This window comes from Rhamphochromis longiceps, linkage group LG15 (genome assembly GCF_057381845.1).
Source record: "Rhamphochromis longiceps isolate RC_006_pf linkage group LG15, R_longiceps_female_GT1.1, whole genome shotgun sequence".
NCBI classification, from domain to species: domain Eukaryota; kingdom Metazoa; phylum Chordata; class Actinopteri; order Cichliformes; family Cichlidae; genus Rhamphochromis; species Rhamphochromis longiceps.
In genome coordinates, this window is record NC_140571.1 from 44,384,372 (window position 1) to 44,404,093 (window position 19,722).

General features: G+C 43.1%; 2 protein-coding genes across 3 annotated transcripts; both read right to left on the reverse strand.

Moving 5' to 3' along the window:
• Positions 1 to 4,772: 4,772 nt before the first annotated feature.
• LOC146653310 (transcription factor 24-like) lies at positions 4,773 to 8,784 on the reverse strand. The gene is made up of 4 exons (XM_085382534.1): positions 6,792 to 8,784; positions 6,008 to 6,163; positions 5,719 to 5,880; positions 4,773 to 5,256 (listed from the first exon to the last, which is right to left on the reverse strand). The coding sequence occupies exons 1-4, from the start codon at positions 6,957 to 6,959 to the stop codon at positions 5,128 to 5,130; spliced, it is 615 nt and encodes a 204-aa protein (XP_085238660.1). The 5' UTR covers positions 6,960 to 8,784; the 3' UTR covers positions 4,773 to 5,127.
• Positions 8,785 to 9,062: 278 nt separating this feature from the next.
• LOC146653311 (epoxide hydrolase 1-like) lies at positions 9,063 to 18,587 on the reverse strand. Of its 2 annotated transcripts, XR_014907628.1 has the most exons (10): positions 18,373 to 18,587; positions 13,810 to 14,001; positions 13,523 to 13,703; positions 13,232 to 13,450; positions 12,324 to 12,453; positions 11,896 to 12,110; positions 11,607 to 11,715; positions 11,068 to 11,190; positions 10,596 to 10,866; positions 9,063 to 9,532 (listed from the first exon to the last, which is right to left on the reverse strand). XR_014907628.1 is itself a non-coding variant. In XM_085382533.1 (9 exons), the coding sequence occupies exons 2-9, from the start codon at positions 13,990 to 13,992 to the stop codon at positions 10,656 to 10,658; spliced, it is 1,371 nt and encodes a 456-aa protein (XP_085238659.1). In that variant the 5' UTR covers positions 13,993 to 14,001; positions 18,373 to 18,587; the 3' UTR covers positions 9,063 to 10,655. The 2 variants fall into 2 exon arrangements, 1 of the variants encoding a protein (XP_085238659.1); XM_085382533.1 differs by having other exon boundaries at positions 9,063 to 10,866.
• Positions 18,588 to 19,722: the final 1,135 nt, after the last annotated feature.

Consider the following 19,722-nt stretch of genomic DNA (forward strand, 5'->3'; position numbering starts at 1 on the left):
AAATTCACCAGGGAGGATATGAAAAGTGGCAGGTTAGCCTTTTTAGACTGTGAGATTTCCATCAGTAATGGGGGACATCTAAAAGTTGATGTGTACTGGAAACCTACGCATACGGATCAGTATTTAAGGTCTGACTCTCATCATCCACTGGAGCATAAACTGGGTGTCATCAGGACGCTACAACATAGAGCGAACACCATCCCCACAGACACAGCGGCCAGGGAAGCAGAAGAACAGCACATCAAGAAGGCCCTGAGTAAATGTGGTTATCCCAGCTGGACTTTTGTCAAAGCTGGGAAGGCTCCAAAAGAAAGCTCCAGCCGATCCAGGAGAGAAGGACCAGCGCTGACTAAGCGAAAACCTGTAGTGATCCCGTACGTGTCAGGAGTATCGGAACAGTTGAGACGCATTTTTTCCAAACACCGCATCTCAGTGGCTGTTAAACCCCAAAACATGTTGCGCCAAAAATTGGTCCACCCCAAGGATCGGGTCCCTCGACACAAACAGAGTAACATAGTGTACGCTGGTAAGTGCCAGGAGGATTGCCAGGATTCATACATCAGGGAAACCAAACAACCTCTGGATGGCGAAGCGGATGGCACAACACAGAAGAGCTACCTCCTCAGGCCAGGACTCTGCAGTCTATTTACACCTACAGGCCAGTCGACACTCTTTCAGTGATGAGGATGTAACATCCTGGACAGGGAGGAACGCTGGTTTGAGCGCAGAAAAACTCTGCGGAAGTTAAAAGCACAGTTAAATATAAAATTAAAGAGAATGAAAGATGTCCTGTTAATTATTAGATCATGTATCCAGGATTAATCCTGCAAGTTTAGCTTGGTGATAATTCACTTATGCTCAATTGTAAGCATAACTTTGAGTTGAGCATTGTGTTATCTGAGACTGATCAAATGTGATCCAGAAGCAGACGCTGAAGCAAAAAAGAATAATTGCAGAGCATCATGCTTTTCTTCTACTACCCCCCCCCAAATCTCCCTGTCTTATTATTTCCTATCCATTTTTTTTTGCTCTCTTCTCCTGTCCTTTGTTCTTGTTCTGTATTTATCTTTTATCCCACTCTCTCTACTCTCACACTCTTCTCCTCTACCCTCCCTTCTACTCCATCATCCTCCTCTCCACTCATCTTCTTCCTCCTCCTGCTCATTGTGATCTCCCTGGACTTCCATACAGTTCCAGCAGAGGTCCAGCCAAAGTAAAGGGGAGTGTGGCCTCAGAGCTTCATAAATCGAGCCCGTAATCAGCATGTACCGGCCATAATGAGCACAAGATAGTAAAAATATGTCTATTATCTCCCAGCATGAGGCGGTGAGGGGGTAGACACTTTGGATACACACTTTGTTGAAGCTCTTCCAATGGCATAAATAGCTGTCTTTAGAAGGAAGCATGGACAAACACACACACACACATACAGAGTGTACTTTAAGGGCTCTCACTGGCCTGTACATGGAGTTGTTCCATCGAGTGTAGGCGTTCTGATGCAGTGTATGTATTACTTTAAGTACACCTAAGATAAAACCACCATCAGAAGAGATGGGACACCATCTAAACTCACACATAATAAATGAACAGAATCCAATAAAATTATTTTAGCCCCATCTGTCCATACTTAAGAGAAAATATTGTAAAACCAAAAAATCTAATTATGAGTTTGACGCTCATTCTGATATTGATAACAGCAACACATTTTTAAAATGGTCAGACAGAGATGGCAAAAAACAAGACAGCAGTTGGAACATCTCACCTTTTTTAATAATAATGTAGCAAACAATCTGTGGACGCCATCATCTACAGCACATAGTCTAAAAAAGAATCAAATTACAGAGGCAATTTCTTGTACACACTGCAAAAGGCCCAAAGCCAGGGATGAATGGACTGAAGAGATGTAGGAAAACTGTCCTCTGGGCTAACCAGCTACACTCTGAGTTCATCTTTGGAAATAATGGGCATGTCCTTCGGGCTAGAGGGGAGAAAGACCACCCAGCTCGTTGCCAGGGCACAGTTCAAAGCCTATGGTTTTATGGGGGTTATTAGTGCATATGGTTCTGGTAACTTGCTCATCTGTGAAGGCCTCAATAATAATGAAATGCTGTTTTTTCAGGGAAGGCCTTGCTTATTTCTGAGGGATAATGCCAAATAGTCTTCTGCACATATTACAATTTTTTATTTTTTATTTTTTAAACTACAGCAAGTTATTTACTACATGTCCAAACATTTACAGGGTGTTGGTGAAAGAAAGGGTGGCAAACTGGTACATTTCCCCTTAACTTTTGTGAAGAACTTCTCTCAAGATATTTATGGACAGGCAAGCCTAGAACACAACACCTCCATCACGGTGGAGTAACAACAACTAGAACAGACTGCATTTAGGAAACTTTAGAAGTTATGAACCGGTCACCGCAGATGGCCGCCCCTCCCTGAGCCTGGTTCTGTCGGAGAATTCTTATTGTTAAAAGGGAGTTTTTCCTCCCCACTGTCGCCAATGTGCTTGCTTATAGGGTGTTATGTGATTGTTGGGTTTTTCTCTGCATGTATTATTGTGGGGTATACCTTACAGTATAAAGTGCCTTGAGGCAACTGTTGTTGTGATTTGGCGCTGTATAAATAAAATTGAATTGAATTGAATGAAGCAGTGGTTAAAATATAAATTCTGAAATAGATGACATTTAAGTGCAAGCACTGATATATGTTGTTGGGTCACTTTGGATGTGGTCAGTGGAAGTGAAAATCCTGAAAGTAGTTGAAGAAGTTCAGGTGGAAATGACATTGTGGAGGTCTTGGTTCAACTCACTGGGTTGAGCCACAGGTTGTAAGGCTAATGCAGAGGCTCACTTGCTGTGTGTCTTCTCCTGGTCTTCCTTTGAGCTCGCGCTCTTCTTTCTATTATCCTGCACCAATAAAGGCTAAAAACTTTAGCCTTTATTTATTTTTTACAAAAAAATTAAATAAACTACATCATGCATCAAACAAGTTAACAGTGGGTTTAAAAAAAAAAACTTATAAAATTAGACTTTTGACATTTTCAGAGCTGTGGTCCATGTCCTTTAAAGAGAAAAGGAAGTGTTGATGTCGGTTGATAGAAAAACTTTCCTACAACAGCATGAGCATGTCATTATTCACTGTTTCCAGGCTAACTTAAATAAAACATTTCAAGGGTTTGAGTTTGTTTTTTGACTTTTTTGCACACTCACAGACTCACGTTGTTGTTGCTTTACCAAATAGTCCAGCTTGCCCCTCTATAACCTCTGATGTAGTAGTCAGAATGCGGCAGCTCCAAATTAGTCATCGCTACACATGGGAAATCGAGGAGACCCCCCCAGCCAGCCCCAGACAGATTTATAGAAGTAGCCTTGAACGTTGGGCTGTTGCTTGTGGAGCTGAGCCCATTTTGTTCAAGGGGGAGACGCTTCCAGTTAGTCTTGTCTCCCATCTGTACTACACCCGACAAACATATCCACGTGACTTACTGGTTCAGGTTCTTATTTTTAAAATGACATCGTGATCATTCAGCACAAATATGAGTCAGTGAAATATGACTTGAGTGGGAAAAAAGTGGGGAGTGTTTTTATCTCAAAGCGTTGTTCAATCACAGCACACTAATGTCAGGGGAGGTTGTTTTTTTTAATGGGAGAATGTCTTTGGATATCATACGATTGGGTTTTAGTCAGAAATAAAGTTATTATAATTGCACACAGAGTATATGATGCTGAATCTCCAGAGTAAAAGATCCAAAACGTCCATAAACGATTCTGAAATTTCACCTTCCTTTTTTTAGCTGCATTTGTTTTGTTTTGTTTTTTCTGGGGGGGGGGGGGGGGGGGGGTTCAAGGCGCAAACAGATATACAACATCTGCTTCTCTCTTACCAAACGTCTTTTTTTAACTGTGTGATGACCCCAGTGCACTTGTCACTGCTTACAACAGACTGGAATGATTTAGTTTGAAGTAAGTCCAGCTGTGCATGAACCTGAACAGATCACCAGTTGCTAAAGTCTCCAAATAGGAGCTTCCCAGAAACAACTTATTTATATTTGAAACTGTAATTGGTAGTTGTCACATTTCGTCACATGAACAGAGGACTGTTGGATTTGTCTTTGCAGTATTGTACAACTGTGTCGATCAGACTGTGGGTGGGCCTCACTGGTGGGGCAGCTGGATAGGGGTGGGGAGAAATAAAAGTGAATTCATGTGATTTTTGTAGCAAAAACATATAATAAATAGAACTTTATTTCACTTCTATTCAACCTGGATCCTTTTCCATCGTTACTGTTTACTGCAGTCTTAAGAACTCTTAAAACTTAAAAGTTGAGGGATGGAAGGTCGGTGAACAAGCTGCTGGTGGGGGTCTGGTGGCACTCTGGACATTTTGAGTGATATTCACTTTACTGCTCAGTAACTCTACAGGCTCAAAAACACCACAGAGCTATTCTGGAGTGATTTCTGATAATTACAATCGCTGTGTTTTTATGTTACAAGGAGATCATCTGGGGTAGGTCGAGCATGGATGGGATGAGTTGTATAGGAGGTCTTACGCTACACATTATTGAACCTGCGTGAACCGTTAAGAGTCGCTGCTGTCCTAGTGCAAGTAAACGGTTACATTCTGTGGCACTGCTGTAATGAACACTCAGTGATCAGACCCCCCCCCCCCACGCACACACACACATTCAAATAATAAAGTAGGAAAACCTCACAAACGTAGACTTTATTTTTTTTTAAAAAAAAAAAAAAAAAAGCAAACAGGTGACTCTTCCTTGCAGGGAGAATATGATTTTTTTTCCACAAACACATTTTATTTTCTGTTTAAGACACATGACCACATTTAATTTAAAAGAAAGAAATCCAACACCAGAAAGTAAAAACTTAGCTGCAGGTTCATTAAAGTTCATTTAACTTCCGCATTTAGATTAAAAAAAGTAATTTGACAAAAACATCATTGTTTATATGTAACATAAAAATGTCTGCCTTGCTCGTCTTTAAGCCCACGTCAGCAGCGGTGCACCACATCCTTTGAAATTTGCCCATCTCTGCACATGAGTGTCTTTTGATGTCTCCTTTGCTACCAATAGCTGGTTACGATTAAAGATATAAAACAGCATAAAACAGGCTTTCACTCATCGTCTCCTTCTAAGGTAGGGCTCAGTGGGTGTGTCCTGTCCTGTCCAGGTGGAGTCATCTGACTGGCTGACAGCAGCTCTCCCACACTCCCACAGTAGAGCAGAGAACGCATGGGCCATTTCTGAGAAGAGACACACATTTATCCAGAGTCATGCTGGACGTCTGATCACAGGCTTAATCTAAGAACAGCTACACATTCTGAAATTCTGTACATTCTATATTTGAAACAGCTCATTACACTCAATGTGTGAACAAGCCACACTTGTTCAGTCTTACGGAGACAAACGTTAACATTTAACATGCTAACTGATGCCTGGAGATTCTGAGGTATAGCTCTTACTTCGTGGTACTGTGTTAACAAACACCTGAATTTTTTAACAAGCGCTAAAGGTGCATCTAGGAACTGCAGAGAATCCTGTGAAAACCTCTTTTACTCGACTGTAGCTAAAAGTATTTTGCGCAGGCACAGTGAACAGATTATTGACTAGTGATGGCCAATTAGCAAGTCTTCAAGTTGTATAATATATGTGAGTAAGACAATAATGGGCATAGCATGGAAGGCAGTGAGCTGTCACTTTCTAACCTTAACAGGATGCAGGTATCCACCCGGCCTTGAGGCCGTGTGCTCCGTTAGCATCCCTCCTTGGTCTAGGGTCTCTGTCAGGTGAGCTATGTAGTTAGTAGCCAGAACCAGAACATCCAACTTTGAGAGCTTGGTGTCAGGTGGGACTGAAGGTAGAGCTGCCTGCAAAGAAGGGAGAAGCTGCTGTGACAGCCTCTTTTTCAGCCGTCACCAAAGACGGGCGTACAGCAGAACTACTGAGAGTGCAGTGTAACGTAACAGCTCTGAGGCAAGTGTGTGTGTTTTGTACCTGCAGAGTGTGAAAGGCCTGCCGCAGGTTGCGTACTCTGCTCCTCTCTCGGGCTGCGTTTTCCGGGGAGTGCTGAGCCCTCAGCGCCCTGTTCAGGACCGCGGACCCACAACCAGAACCGGGGTTTGACCTGGACCCGCACACTGATTGTACCTGCTGCAAAGAGCACGCCGAGAACCTGACATTTCTGCAGACTGATTATCAAGTATTACTAAAAGAAACAAAAGCGTTCTGATTTTGTGACTGCATTATTGCTGCTCTGACAGTGTACAAAACACTGCTGCTCTCTCTTTAAGTTCTGCATTAATGGAGAAGAAAACAGGTCAACCTGCAGGACAGACCCAAGCAGTCACAAATATTTCATCAGCACACATCCACACATGATCGCTGCCGCTCGCATGTAAGTCAACAAGGTTACACAGTGACTACTTTGTTTGTTCTCCAAGCGCCCTTCTCTAATTGTCTGGGTTTCTCTGCGTTTCCATGTCACTACGGTTAATACAAACTGATTGAACCAGACCTCAGAAGAGGGAAGCTCCTCCACACATTGTATGAGGCTGTGCCACAGCTGAGAAAAATACTGACTATATTTGGCTACTTTAAATAAACACATATTTTAGATGTTCTCATGAAATTCTTCATATCATGCAAGAAAGGTTTTGCACTCTCCCACCAGCTGCTGGAAGTGATCAATCACTGCATTGCATAATTTGTCTGCAAAATCAGGGTCATGTTTGAATTTGAGAAGAGGAAAAAAAAACCTGGAGCATTATTTCAAACTCACCCACTTCTTGGACTCCCGACTGCTGCGTACGCTCAGCTTGTGTCCATGCGGGGAGGCTGGGCTCTGGGACGAAAGAGGCTGCCGGCTCTGCGGCTCGGCTGCACAACCAGAAACCAGCCGGTGGTTTTCTGCAACCAACATGAGACCTTCCAGAGGATTCGCTGCCATGAGTGCTGCCAAAGTGCTGCAGTAGATTCCCTTCAAGTCTCGAGAAATTAAATTACATTCAGTGTGTTTTCATTGGACGGATGAAGCTTTATTTTCCAGTGCTGGAGATTGCTATGAGAGATACTTTCTTTTCCTAGGTACTTTGCTGGACCCAAAAGAAAACAGAATCTGAGGTCATCCCTTCATCTAGTGTGAGCACATTTTTGAAGTCAAATCTGGATATGAGATGTGACTAGTTAAGTGAAGAACAGCAGAAATGCTCATCTGATCTCATGAAGTTATTAATGAGATGATTTCCCGCTGCGGGCAGCTCCAAGCTCCTCTGGAGAGTTCATGAGACTTCTGTGGGACACCAGTTCCACCCAGACCCTTAAACAAGGGCTGCTTCTCTGCGAATCACCATCCACCCAGAGACATCCTCCCAAGTCTGACCGTCTCTATCCCTCTCTCACTCTGGCTTTCCGTGAATCTCTGCTCGTTTCCTTATCGGGTGAGGTAATGTGGGGAACTTCATGTGGTCCTTATCTCAGCCGCCCGGTCATCCTGATCCTCCCATGGCTGCTTGGTTGCCAAGAGTTCCAGGCAGGCAGGCAGTCAGGCCTGGGGGAGTATTGCTCTGGGAGGGTGTCCTGAGCCAGGGCACTGTGGGGGCCTTGGGAACCTCAAAGCTGTGCTAACAGCTGGAAACAGAATTCTGGGGCAGCGCGACATGGGATGTAACGGAGCAGTGAGAAATACATTTATGGCCTTGGAGTACTTTTGACTTGAACAGTCATGAATCTGATTTTGTGGCAAGCTAATGCTGTACATCACACCAGCAAGTGTTTAGGATTAGCAAGGTAGTCAGAGCTGTCAAATCCAAAATCTTGGGCAACCCTAGTAGTGAGGCTCAGCTTCCTATTCCATGTAAGAAACGGAGAACTGAGCCTGAAATCAAAATCTGCCTTCGAGGCTTTTTGCTCAAAGGTTTTATTCTCACAGAGAAGCACGTGACACGCAGCAAAGGTCACCCAAGCTGGTTAGCAAGAACAGACACAGCAGGCATGTGGAGCATTTCAGCCCTCGTCTGGATTACTGAAACTCAGAACTGGATAAGCTTTTTAATAATGCAAAGCTGGACAAGCACATCTGCATAACTCACTTATTAGATCCCACAAACACAAAAGACTGTTTAAGAAAGCGGATTACATAATCTGATCATTTTACATTAGAAAATGATGTGAATGGAAATGAAAAGTTAGAAAGCTTTCTGCTGAAACTCACTCAAGCTGGTGAATACAGGCCTCAGACAAACACACTATAACTACGATAAAACGTTTCAATACAAAGAAATATACTGAACACACAAACTCATGCACAGAGGCTGGAGGAACACCTTTTGGCAGCACAGAAAGATTAAAATATTTTCTGAAGAGGTCAGAGTGACTTGTGAAAAAAAAAAACATTCCACTAGAGCCAAAGACATTTGGACTTGGGTTGCTTACTGAAGAACACAATTATAATTACAACAAACAATGAAGCTCAGTGTTAGCCAAAAAGCACGGATTTGGAATAAAACAAAACAATCTGGGCTACTTGTTTTCCCATTGTTGACAACTAAATATATAATTTAGTCTGATATCTGGAGGTATCAGACTTTTGAGTTTGTTTGCAAACTGTTAAATATTTAATCCCAGGTTGCAGTTTTCAGGCTTCACATCTTAACCAAAGACCACCTTGAATAACAGCTTTTTAAAGGCCCTCCAACTTGTTAAATAATAAAATCTTATGCACAATTACAATAAAGTTAATTTTGGACAAAGTGGTAATGTAACCAACACTCCCATTAGCTACCATTTCCAACCACAACTTGAATTATCACACGTCCAGACTGTGTAGACATGTGGGACATTTTAAACATTGTCTGAATTACAGAATCCTAGAACTGCAAAATGAGCTGCAGACTGGGAGCCAGTTTGGGTCTGTGGCTTTCGTACATTTCTACACAGAAGAAACTTCAGAAACGTGCAAACACACAGTAAAGTTTACACATACTTCTCAGAATGAGTCTTTAGCAGTGGAGCTGTGTCAGAGAGTCAAAAACTGAAACTGAAATACAGAAATTTAAAGCAGCGTCAGTTTTATTGGGTTTAAAATGCAGCCAGAGGTCAGTCTGGTGATTTTGGAAAGGCAACATACACAAAATTGCAACTTACTGTTCTGAATTTGACATCTTTATTGACTTTTAAAGGCAACAGCAGATATACAAGGAAACTCTTAAAGAGACATCAGGAGCTCTGATTGTGATTTAACTCGTTTTGCAGCACTGTCACTATATTGTTAGGCCTCGAATGAGGAATTTCTAGTCATGATAGTAAAATATATATTTTAAATTAACTTGCACCAACATCAAGGTGGGGTAAACTGCCGCCAATCAAAAGCTAACTGACACAAGATGTAAATCTGATGCACGTTACAGACCCTGGCAAGTAACTCCAAGGCAGTAAAGGATCATCTGCGTAAGAAGTTGTGGAATGTCGCAACAGACGTCTGACTTCAAAGGTTTTCAACTTCCAAGTTAGTTTTAAATGACTCTGAAAAAAAAAAATTAAAACATAACCTGAAGCTTTAAGGCAATCAAGTGTTATTATTGTTGTGGCTTAAGTGCAGAGGTTTCGTGCTATCAGTCAGAGGAATGCCTGGCACCTTGTTTATGCTGTCAACACAATCCCACCATGTGCCCCCTAACCTCCCATCTGCAGCTGCTTAGAAACTGTTCTAACAACTACGAGGCTGAGAAATGCTGTAAGGAAGTTAGAAACTAGTGAACGGACCCCTGGATTCATGGAGTGGGAAGTTGCAGAAAGACGCTTTTCTTTCCAAGCTCCTTAGACTACGATGACCTGGACGACTGAGACATCACAGACATTAAAGATGGATCCAACCACTGTCACATCACCCACTACTTTGTAGCTATTTTAAACCTTGACTTCAACCTCGCAACTATTGCCATCTTGGTGTTTTTAAACCAGACATCATGGGGCAGGGTAAATCTGACTGAGAAACTGAGAGACTCTGCACAATCATTATTGCAGCTGTGCGATTTTACCTTGTTTTGTTACCTACTTTACTCCAAGTAGATCAAAGAGAATGCAAAGATGCTATCATTTTATATTTAACAAGACATGAAACCTTCAGTTGACACCAAAAGCCTATCAGTAAAGTTTTTACTGAGTGCATGTATCAAGTGACAAGCTGTGCGGTTTTTCCATAGACTTCTATACAACCAGGATCATTTCTTTAATCAGATTTGCCACCCCCTGCTGGCCTTTAGCAAGAATGCAGGTTTAAGCTCTAGTTTTCACCAGAGACTACATCCAACTTTTCCATAAATTTCATAAAAATAAACTGCAAGTTTAAGAATGAAAGGTGTAGCCTTAAATTCTAAACAGTAGATTGAAAACAAGCTGTGATTTTCATAGTAACCCAACCTCTCAACAAATTTTCAATTTCAGCCACCACTCATTATTTCACCATTAACACTGTATATGACTTTATCATAGTGTCACTTAGAGAGCTATCCTATCTTACAGAATCCACTTCAGATAAGAAATACAAAGCTTAGACTCTGATTCTAGATGAACTATGTCCACTTACTGCTCAGAACTTTGTCCCAGCTGATGTCTATTCATACTTCTGTATTTGTCAGTCCACCCTCTACTCTTTCACCTTCCCTTCCACAATCTTTGTGAACTTCTGGATGTCCTCTGCCATCAGCTGGGGCTCTTCCATAGCAGCAAAATGACCACCGCGGTCCATGGGAGTAAAGGTCACAAGTTTACGGTACTTCTGTTTGACCCACAGCCTGGGCGTGTGCATCAACTCGTTGGGGAAGCAGGCGAAACCCGTGGGGACATAGACTGGTATCCTGGGAGGAGACGGTGACAGTTGTGAATCAGCATTAGATTTTACTAAACAAGTCAGTCATTCTGAATATTTCAAAATTAGGTTTTTAAATGACAAAGTTGGGTGGCACAGAGCTGTTAAAGACTGTTAACAACAAACACCTTTCAACCAATAAGATGTTGCTGATGTGCTTTATGGGAATTTGGCATTTGTTCTCACTTACTTTGCATGTGGAGCATCAAGACCTTGGCCAAAGTTTTCCTTGTAGAACCTCATGGAGGAGATAATGCAGCCAGAGGTCCAATAGATCATGACGTTTGTCAGCAGGTCATCTAGAGAGAACTTCCTGCAACACATGACCCCACTGATATAAGACTACTGACAACTGAAAAACTAAGGAAACAAGCCTATTTCAGAATAGACAGCACTGCTAATACGCATGCTACTACTCAAGTTCACAACTTCTTATAACCTTCAATCCAATTTTATTTATACAGCACCAAATCCCAACACCAGTCGCCTCAAGGTGCTTTATTTTGTAAGGTAGACCCTACAATAATACATACAGAGAAAACGCCAACAATCAGACGACCCCCTATGAGCAAGCACTTTGGCAACAGTGGGAAGGAAAAGCTCCCTTTTAACAGGAAGAAAACTCCAGCACAACCAGGCTCAGGTGAGGGGCAACCATCTGCTCCCACCAGTTGGGATGGGGTTCCACTAATATTAGTGGGACATATTCTAATATTCTGCTGTATTCACCGTGTGAGTCCTCCGTCATCCAGGTTCCTGAAGTCATGGCTCGTCCATGTGGAGAACTTCTCCAGAATGTAGGCAGCTAGACCCACTGGAGAGTCATTCAGCCCTCGACCTCAAGGGTCAGAAAGTAAAATATAATTCAATGTACACAAAATATTTTAGGAATCTTGAGCAAATAAAATAATTTGAAGGGAGATTAGAAGTATATTAAGTAAAGGAAAATGCAACCAAGCTCCCCAGTCAGACTTGAACTGGGTTATGCTGCTTGAAACCATCTTCTCCAAGTTCTTACCCACAGTGTCAGGCTTGGTGGCCTGGATATGCATGTAGCCAGTCTCTTTGATGGATTCTACCACCAGTTTCTCCATGCAGGGAAATAATCGCTGAATATCAAAGTCAGTGAAGCCAAACAGCTTAGGGAAGTGCCGGCCAAGCATCATGGACAAAGCCATGGACAGCCCTGGCTTGGAGGGCGGGGCAAAGTTCAAATGCAAGCCTTTGACAGTTCTGGGGGCGAAGCAAAAAAAAAAAAAAAAAAAAAACTGCTTACAAAAAAGATGTCCAGAAATACAAAAATGTTTGCATGCCTCACAGAGGTCTACTGTTCTTTGAACAAGTATACTACAGAAAACTATCGCCATGCTCAGAATTTGGTGTAATATTTCTCAATAAGACGTCATTTATACCCAGTACATTTGGTGTAGCTCTTGTATCACATACTTGGGTTCCAGCTGAGCCATGTTGGTGGTGACCAACCAGCCCCAGTCTCCAGCGTGAGCGTAGTACTGCTGGAAACCCAGACGCTTCATCAGTTTGTGGAAGATACGAGCCGCGCATACCGAATCAAAACCTGTTCACATGGAGGCAGAGTTAGAAAACGCAGCATTCTTGCATTTCCTTCACACTGACTTTACTAACGGTGAATTCCAACATTTATTTTAGTGCTGCTAACCACTGACCATCCTGTTTTCTCTACCAGCTGGCTCACTGGCCAGGTCTCTCTGATCTAATCGTGATAACTGATATGAATCAGCTGAGAGGATCTCATCCTTACAGTCAGACCAACTGCAACATTTAACATCTGGAGCTCAGCTGTGAGCTAAAGGGCAACTCCAATCTAGCTGTGCAAGAGGTTCATGAGGCACTACACTAAAATTGGCGAGTACTGCTGCCACCATCTGCAGTCCAACCACTACAGTTGAGAGACACAGTGGAGAAGCAGCTAATTATGTTGCTCATTTATAAAAAGTGCATGTGTGCACATATGAAAAAGTGCCTGATTTCTGATTTCTTATTTTTTCACTCTGCGACCTCTCCAGGGTCTGGGATAGGAAGATGATGAAGGTCCCTTCTTTCTTACTTAGCTTATTAGGGTCAACCTGGATTTACGCTGTTTTGTGTATTTAATGTCCTTTGTACACTTTGTGACTGCTTAGGGTTTACCAATTAACAAAAATACTACCCTGCACCCAACTTGTATTAACAAGTTGGGTGCAGGGTAGTTTTTTTTATTTCCCCTTCAACAAATATGGTTATTTTAAAGTCTTTGACCATGATAAAAGACTCTAGTGATACTGTTACAACAGTGATGATGGGATGTGGCCAAAGTAAAGAAATCCCAGGCTCACCTTTCTTATGTGGTGCTTCAGAGAAGCCATACCCTGGAATGGAGGGACACACCACCTCAAACACGAGGTTGTGTGGGTTTGACAGGTCTGTGAGCAGAGGGATCAATCCATAGAACTCATAGAAGGAGCCAGGCCAGCCATGGACCATAATCAGTGGAACAGCACTCGTCCCTTCTGGCACCTTTTTGGGTTTCACATGCAGGTAATGGATATCAATGCCTGGACAGATTTTTAACAGGTTAGAGACAACCAACAGTATTCTTCTTCATGAATGTGGCAGCTTAGTCTCACCCTCAATCTTGGTTTTGAAGTGAGGGTACTGGTTGAGCTTGTCGACCTGCTTCCTCCAGTCAAACTCATTTCTCCAGTAAGACACCACCTTCTGCAGGTACTGCGAGTTGAAGCCATAATTAAACTGGCTGTCCTCCAGTGAGGGAAAAGGACGAGTCAGATCAATCCTCCTGTAGAGGTCCTGACAAGAAATAAGAGAAGATGTACAAGTCTATTTGTGCGAGGTGGAATTTCTCAGCAGCAAATGCACCATCTATCCTGTGTGACCAACTGAGAGGAAAACTAACCTCCAGCTCTTGATCGCTGGTGGTTACCCTGAAGGAGCGGATAGTGTCGTCCTCCCCAGCATCACGGGGTGCTCCAGAACCCCACCAGCCATCCTCTGTTGTTAGGACCTGATTCTTACTCCTCTGAACCAGGAAGTAGATCAGTCCACCAATCACCAGAGCAAGTAGGACCTCTGTGAACATGATGAGAGTCTGCAAGAATGAATGACAGACAGGACAGAGGAAAAAAATGAAACAACATCTACACCCAGGCATCATTTAAGGTAGTAGCCATGAATCTGTCATCTATAGACTGTACTATGCTGTACCTGTATTTTGTCACTTTGTCCAAAAATAGATAATTCTTTTTTAAAAAGAAGTAGTTTGCATCCATCCACGTTAAAAATGTGATCAATTTACTACTGCACAACCCCCTTACTCTTATTTTGAATTGAATTAAATTGATATACCTTTATTAGTCCCACAAGGGGAAATTTCATAAGGCTGCCGACCTATTGCATGCAATGGCGGCACCATCTTACCCTCCAACCATACATACATTACACAAAACATCACATGGGAAAGACAGGTCAGAGAGGTATAACAATGGAAAATGCACCACATGAGGAAAGATAAGGAGAAAAAAATAACTCCCCCCAGACTGAGCTCCAACAGGGAGATCAGTTTGAGAACAGAAAAAAAAACACCTCTGCACAAAGCACATGAAAAAACTCTTAATACACCAAAGAAACACATGACAAGCAACAGGGGTGGGTAAAGGGTGCAGCATCAGAAGGGAATAAGTGTCGAAGGCGTTTGGAAAGGGAGGGGGGATGAGTGTGTGCATATCAGTGTATATGTATGTGTGTGCATGTCCAGAGTTCAGCTGAGACAGTGTCCTTCGCCCTGCTAGGCTAAGTAAACAGTCTTCCAGCCAACCCAGGTGGCCTTGCATGGAATGGGAAGGAACAGACTCAACACAGTCGTTATCAGGGAAAGTTCAGTCACTGCTGAATTAGTCCAAATCCTGAACTTTGGTTCATAAGGATTACCTGCACCAATGCTGACCCCATTATTGACAACTTTGGCCGGGTTCATTATCAGAATCAGAATCGTGTTTATTGGCCAGTATATGTGCAGACACATACAGGGAATTTGGTTCCGGTAGATGGTGGCTCTCAAGCACAGCAATGTAAATCACACACACACACACACACACACACACACACGTGTCTATATATACACATTACACATACATACACAAAGCTGTGTAAACAAACTATAAATAACGAATCTAACTTACATACATAAAATACAGAAATGAATGAGGTGGAATGAATACTACAAAATGTACATAAGGTGCAGTTGCAGTCTGGCAGTGGGAGCAGTGTGACAGGTCAACTGTTAAGAAGGGAGATGGTGAGGGGAAAGAAACTGTTCCTGTGTCGGGTGGTCCTGGTCTGCAGGCTTCTGTACCGTCTGCCCGTTTTCTGGTTCTTGAGAGGTACAGATCCTGGATGGAGGGCAGGGGGGTGCCGATGATCCTTTCTGCTGCCCTTACAGTCCGCTGCAGTCTGCTCCTGTCCTGTTTAGTGGCTGCACCATACCAGACTGTGATGGAGGAGCACAGGACAGACTCAATGACTGCAGTGTAGAACTGGATCAGCAGCTCCTGTGGGAGACTGTACTTCCCCAGTTGTCTCAGGAAGTACATCCTCTGCTGGGTCTTTTTGAGGATGGAGTTGATGTTGGTCTCCCACTTCAGGTCCTGGGAGATGGTTGTACCCAGGAACTTGAAGGTCTTCACAGTTGACACAGGGCTGTCTGATATGGTGAGGGGGAGCAGAGTTGAGGGATGTCTCCTGAAGTCCACTGTCATCTCTACAGTCTTAAGAGTGTTCAGCTCCAGATTGTGCTGACTGCACCAGAGTACCAGCCGCTCAACTTCTTGCCGGTATGCAGACTCATCACCATCTTGAATGAGGCCAATGACAGTGGTGTCATCTGCAAACTTTAGGAGTTTGACAGCCGAGTTCTCTAACAATATACAGCATTGTACCACTCCTTGGATCCTTATATTTTTCAAGGAAAATTGGAAGTGGGTGCGTTGATTTGTTCATGTGCAAATTAGCATACCTCAGCCTTTTCTCCCTTTTTCCTTTCCTTAAGAATGGCTGTATGACAGCCGCCCTTCTAATGAGACCAGTTCTGATGAGGCTTCAGTAAACAATAGATGGATCAACTGAAGGCCCAGATGCATCTCTCATCTCTCAGGTCCTGTCTCAGGTCTTTGCTAGATTTACTTACTATGAGCACGATTTTCAGATACCTCTTACCTACTGTAGAGTGTCTTGTGACTTCTTATTTTATTGTATACTTATCCAGTTTCCTCAGATTTTTTAAAGGACTAAGTGCACATGTGCCAAGACTTGTAGCTCTTTAGGAATCACCTTGTTGGTGGAAAAATACTATGTCTGTCAACTGTGGCATCGTTGACAATTTTTATAGATTTAACTGAAGAAATGGGAATAAATTATGTGTCTTTTGAACAAGATGCTGGGAACAATGTGCTAATGATGCCATTTAAAATTGCTCTTTGCCAAATTAGGTGTCTTTTTTGGCAATTAACTCCATTTACAGTGGTTTAACACAAAACAGCAGAAAATGTCCACAGAACTTTGAAAGATCTTCACTTAGTGGTGTGCGATACTGCATATTTTGGTATCGATCCTATACCAAGTAAATTCGGGCCAGTATCGCCGATACCAATACCGATACTTTTCAATAAATAAGGTGTATGGCTCATTGAATTGCTAAATCGCAATTAATTTTCATAACCTTAAGTGTTTTTTGTGATGTTTCCTTTGGTATTACTAATTAGTTAAAACCCAGGACATAATTAGGAGAAATAATTTATTTATAATTAAATAAAAAACGTTTTATTATTGTGGCAGCTCGTGGTCTGCGATGCTGCTGCAGGTGAGATGGACTCACCTTCACTGCATCTACAATGATGCCTCGCCGGCTTAAAACCTGTGCGCTGCTTGTGCTGTTGTTGTTTTTGGTGTTGATGTGTACAGCTGGCAGCAGGAGGGCTGCAGCCATTGAATGTAGGCTACTGTTACAGCAACCGTGTGGACAGCGCGCGGCTAGGGGTGAGCAGGAGGCTGGCGCGCCAGCGGGACCTGCCTAGCTGGAGACAGAGGTCGAGGTGCGCGGGGGTCCTGCCACGCCTGAGGGCGGCGTGCTGTCCACTTCGGCACGCAGGCTGCATAGTCCTGCGTGCCGGCCGTCTGCCCAGCTGCCTGTGAGCCCCAGCTCACTTCCACGCCTGCTGCGGCGCCGCTGCTGCTTGTCATGGGTGGTCATCAGGTCAGCTCCGGGGCTTCCGCTGGAGGCGCGGGCGACCGCCAGAGTGGACACTTCCCCGTCGCTGGGCTGGGGCATGGGGCGCCGATGGTCCGGGCCAATTCCCTCGCCTGCTCGCGGGGTGAGGTGAAGTGGGCGAGGAGGGTATGTGGCAGGGCATGTTCTGCGATGCTGCTGCAGGTTTGGTGGTGGTGATGTGTACGGCTGCTAGCGGGAGAGCTGAAGCCGTTGAATGTACTGTTACAACAACCGTGTGATTATTGTAAGAATAAATGATGCTGCGAAGCATGAAAATGCCATCGGGTCTGCCGTGGTGGCGATCTTTTTTTTTTAATCTTAAGTGCACGCAAACCAGTAAACAAATTAAAACAAATACTGTTGTTAAACTAATACAAAAATTACAATTAAAATTCTCAACAACAAAAACAAAAAATATAATTAATATGTAAACAACTTAACAACCCCCAAAGTGTCTAAGTCACATCACGTGTCAGTGCAACACCGAAACATAAGAGTGGGGGAGAGGGAGCAAAGTGTGCCTGCTCTCCGCTGACACAGGAGCGGTGAGTCCAGCGACCTGGTTGTTTAGTTTTTGCCGAAAGCACAGCGTTGTAAGTGAGCAGAACTCAAAGTAAAGAATCGATATCACCAGGCTAGTATCGATCCGATACCAATGCCGACTTGGGATCGATACTATCGATATTTGGATCGATCCGCCCACCACTACCGGACACATCAGTGGCAGCTAACACGGGCCAGACTGCAATCCACTGGTGGAAAAGTCTGGACTGAGACCCTGTTTGCGTGTGTATTCATTCAAAGAGGATACACTGTATAAAGTTCAACATCCCTGGTGGCTGTTAGCCCTTTTAGTCAAATGAAATAGGTCTGTTTTCTCGAACAAACTGCCCCATTCACACGAACACTGCAGCCAGAAATGCATCTGCCGCTCTAGATCCATCCAAAAACGCTACAGTGTGGTCAAGCTACGAACACAGATTAATGACTATTTTTTAATATTTTTAAAAATAGATAAACAAAATAAATGATACAACTTGTTTATATATGATATTTGATATTTTGCTCACAGGTATTATCATAAAGCTATAAGTCACTAACAAAAACTGACGACACAGTGGGAGCTTTCCCACGCACTATTTATGTCAAAGTTAATCTCGTCGAGCTCTTTACTGGAGGTATGCGAGGTGGCCGTACCTTTTAGGTTGTTGGTCGCTTCTTCTTCTGCTCATAAAATCAAAACAATTCAGCAGTCAGGAAAAGTAACATAGCTCTTCGCAGTTTTACTATTAAAGGTCCGGTCCAGAAGGCTGCTCGCTGCTGGCGGCGCTTTTCTGCTCCACTGCGAAACCAGCGTTTTTTTCCCGCCCTTGTGTCCCTGAACTGAACCAGAGCTGAACGCAGCAACAGCACGAAGCGGGAGCAGGCAAGAACTGACTTTTGTCCTAGAAACCAAATGCATGTGGGGATATCAGGAAGGGATCATGGGAGTTGTAGTATTTTATGGGGAAAATCTTTTTAAATTGGTTGGGAAATAAAAAGCAGGGGGAAATGGAATCCGGGGTTATGATAGTCAACTGAAACAATGTTCCCACTTTGCTGCACAACAGGAATAATTCGTGCTTTCAAAACTGAAATTAAATGACATTTTAATTCCATTCAAGGCAATTCTTGTCTGTGATCAGGACAGTGGAGCCTTCCGGTGTCTCAATATAACAAGTTCTAGGGCTCTCATCTTTTCTCATCTCTTCCCCAGAAGATGGCAGGCATGAGGGGGCAGGGAGCTTGGATTAAATGGGAGAATCCAATAAAATGAAGGCTCACGGTTTGTTTGTTTTTGTTTTTTTGCCCTTTATCACCGTTCCTCTTCCCCGCTGTTTTTCTTTCTCCCTTTTCTTTCCCTCAGTCATGTCTGTCCTGTGAGTAGCAAGTGAAAATAAAATAAAAAATTAAAACAAAGGTGAATCAAATAGACCAATACGGCAAGGCTGGGATGGTCCATTTGGTAAAGTAAATCCGTTGGGAATCTTTCTTTGCCTTTAGACAATAATTGTGATGGCAAAAGAACCAAACGGGACAGGTGAAGAAAAAAAAAAAAAAAAAAAAAGAAGGCTCACTTGGACAGATATCCAATGCAGAGCCCTAGGACGTCAAATGTCTAATCCAAGCTGTATGTGACATCTCACCCAGCCATACAAACCTCCCGATATGGAGCAAGGCTGAAACACCTTCCTGTCCAGTCTGTTCTGGGAGAGAGACACTCACTTATGTCTCATTAAAGCCAGCCACCAACATTTCTGTTAATATTGCAGATGCCCTCTTTTCAAATGAAATAAACAAATACAGACAAGAAAATGAAATACTGTAATTCTTTATTTCATGCCGCAACATTTGTACAGATTAGCTTTGTCCCAGTTGCTGTCACAGAACTGATAGGCAGCTTCCTGGACTAGTTAATATTCTTATTTATTGCTGTCATATATCAAAATACATCCAAAGTATTGCTCACCAGTCACAGTCAAAGCAAACAAGTTTTGTATTACCACA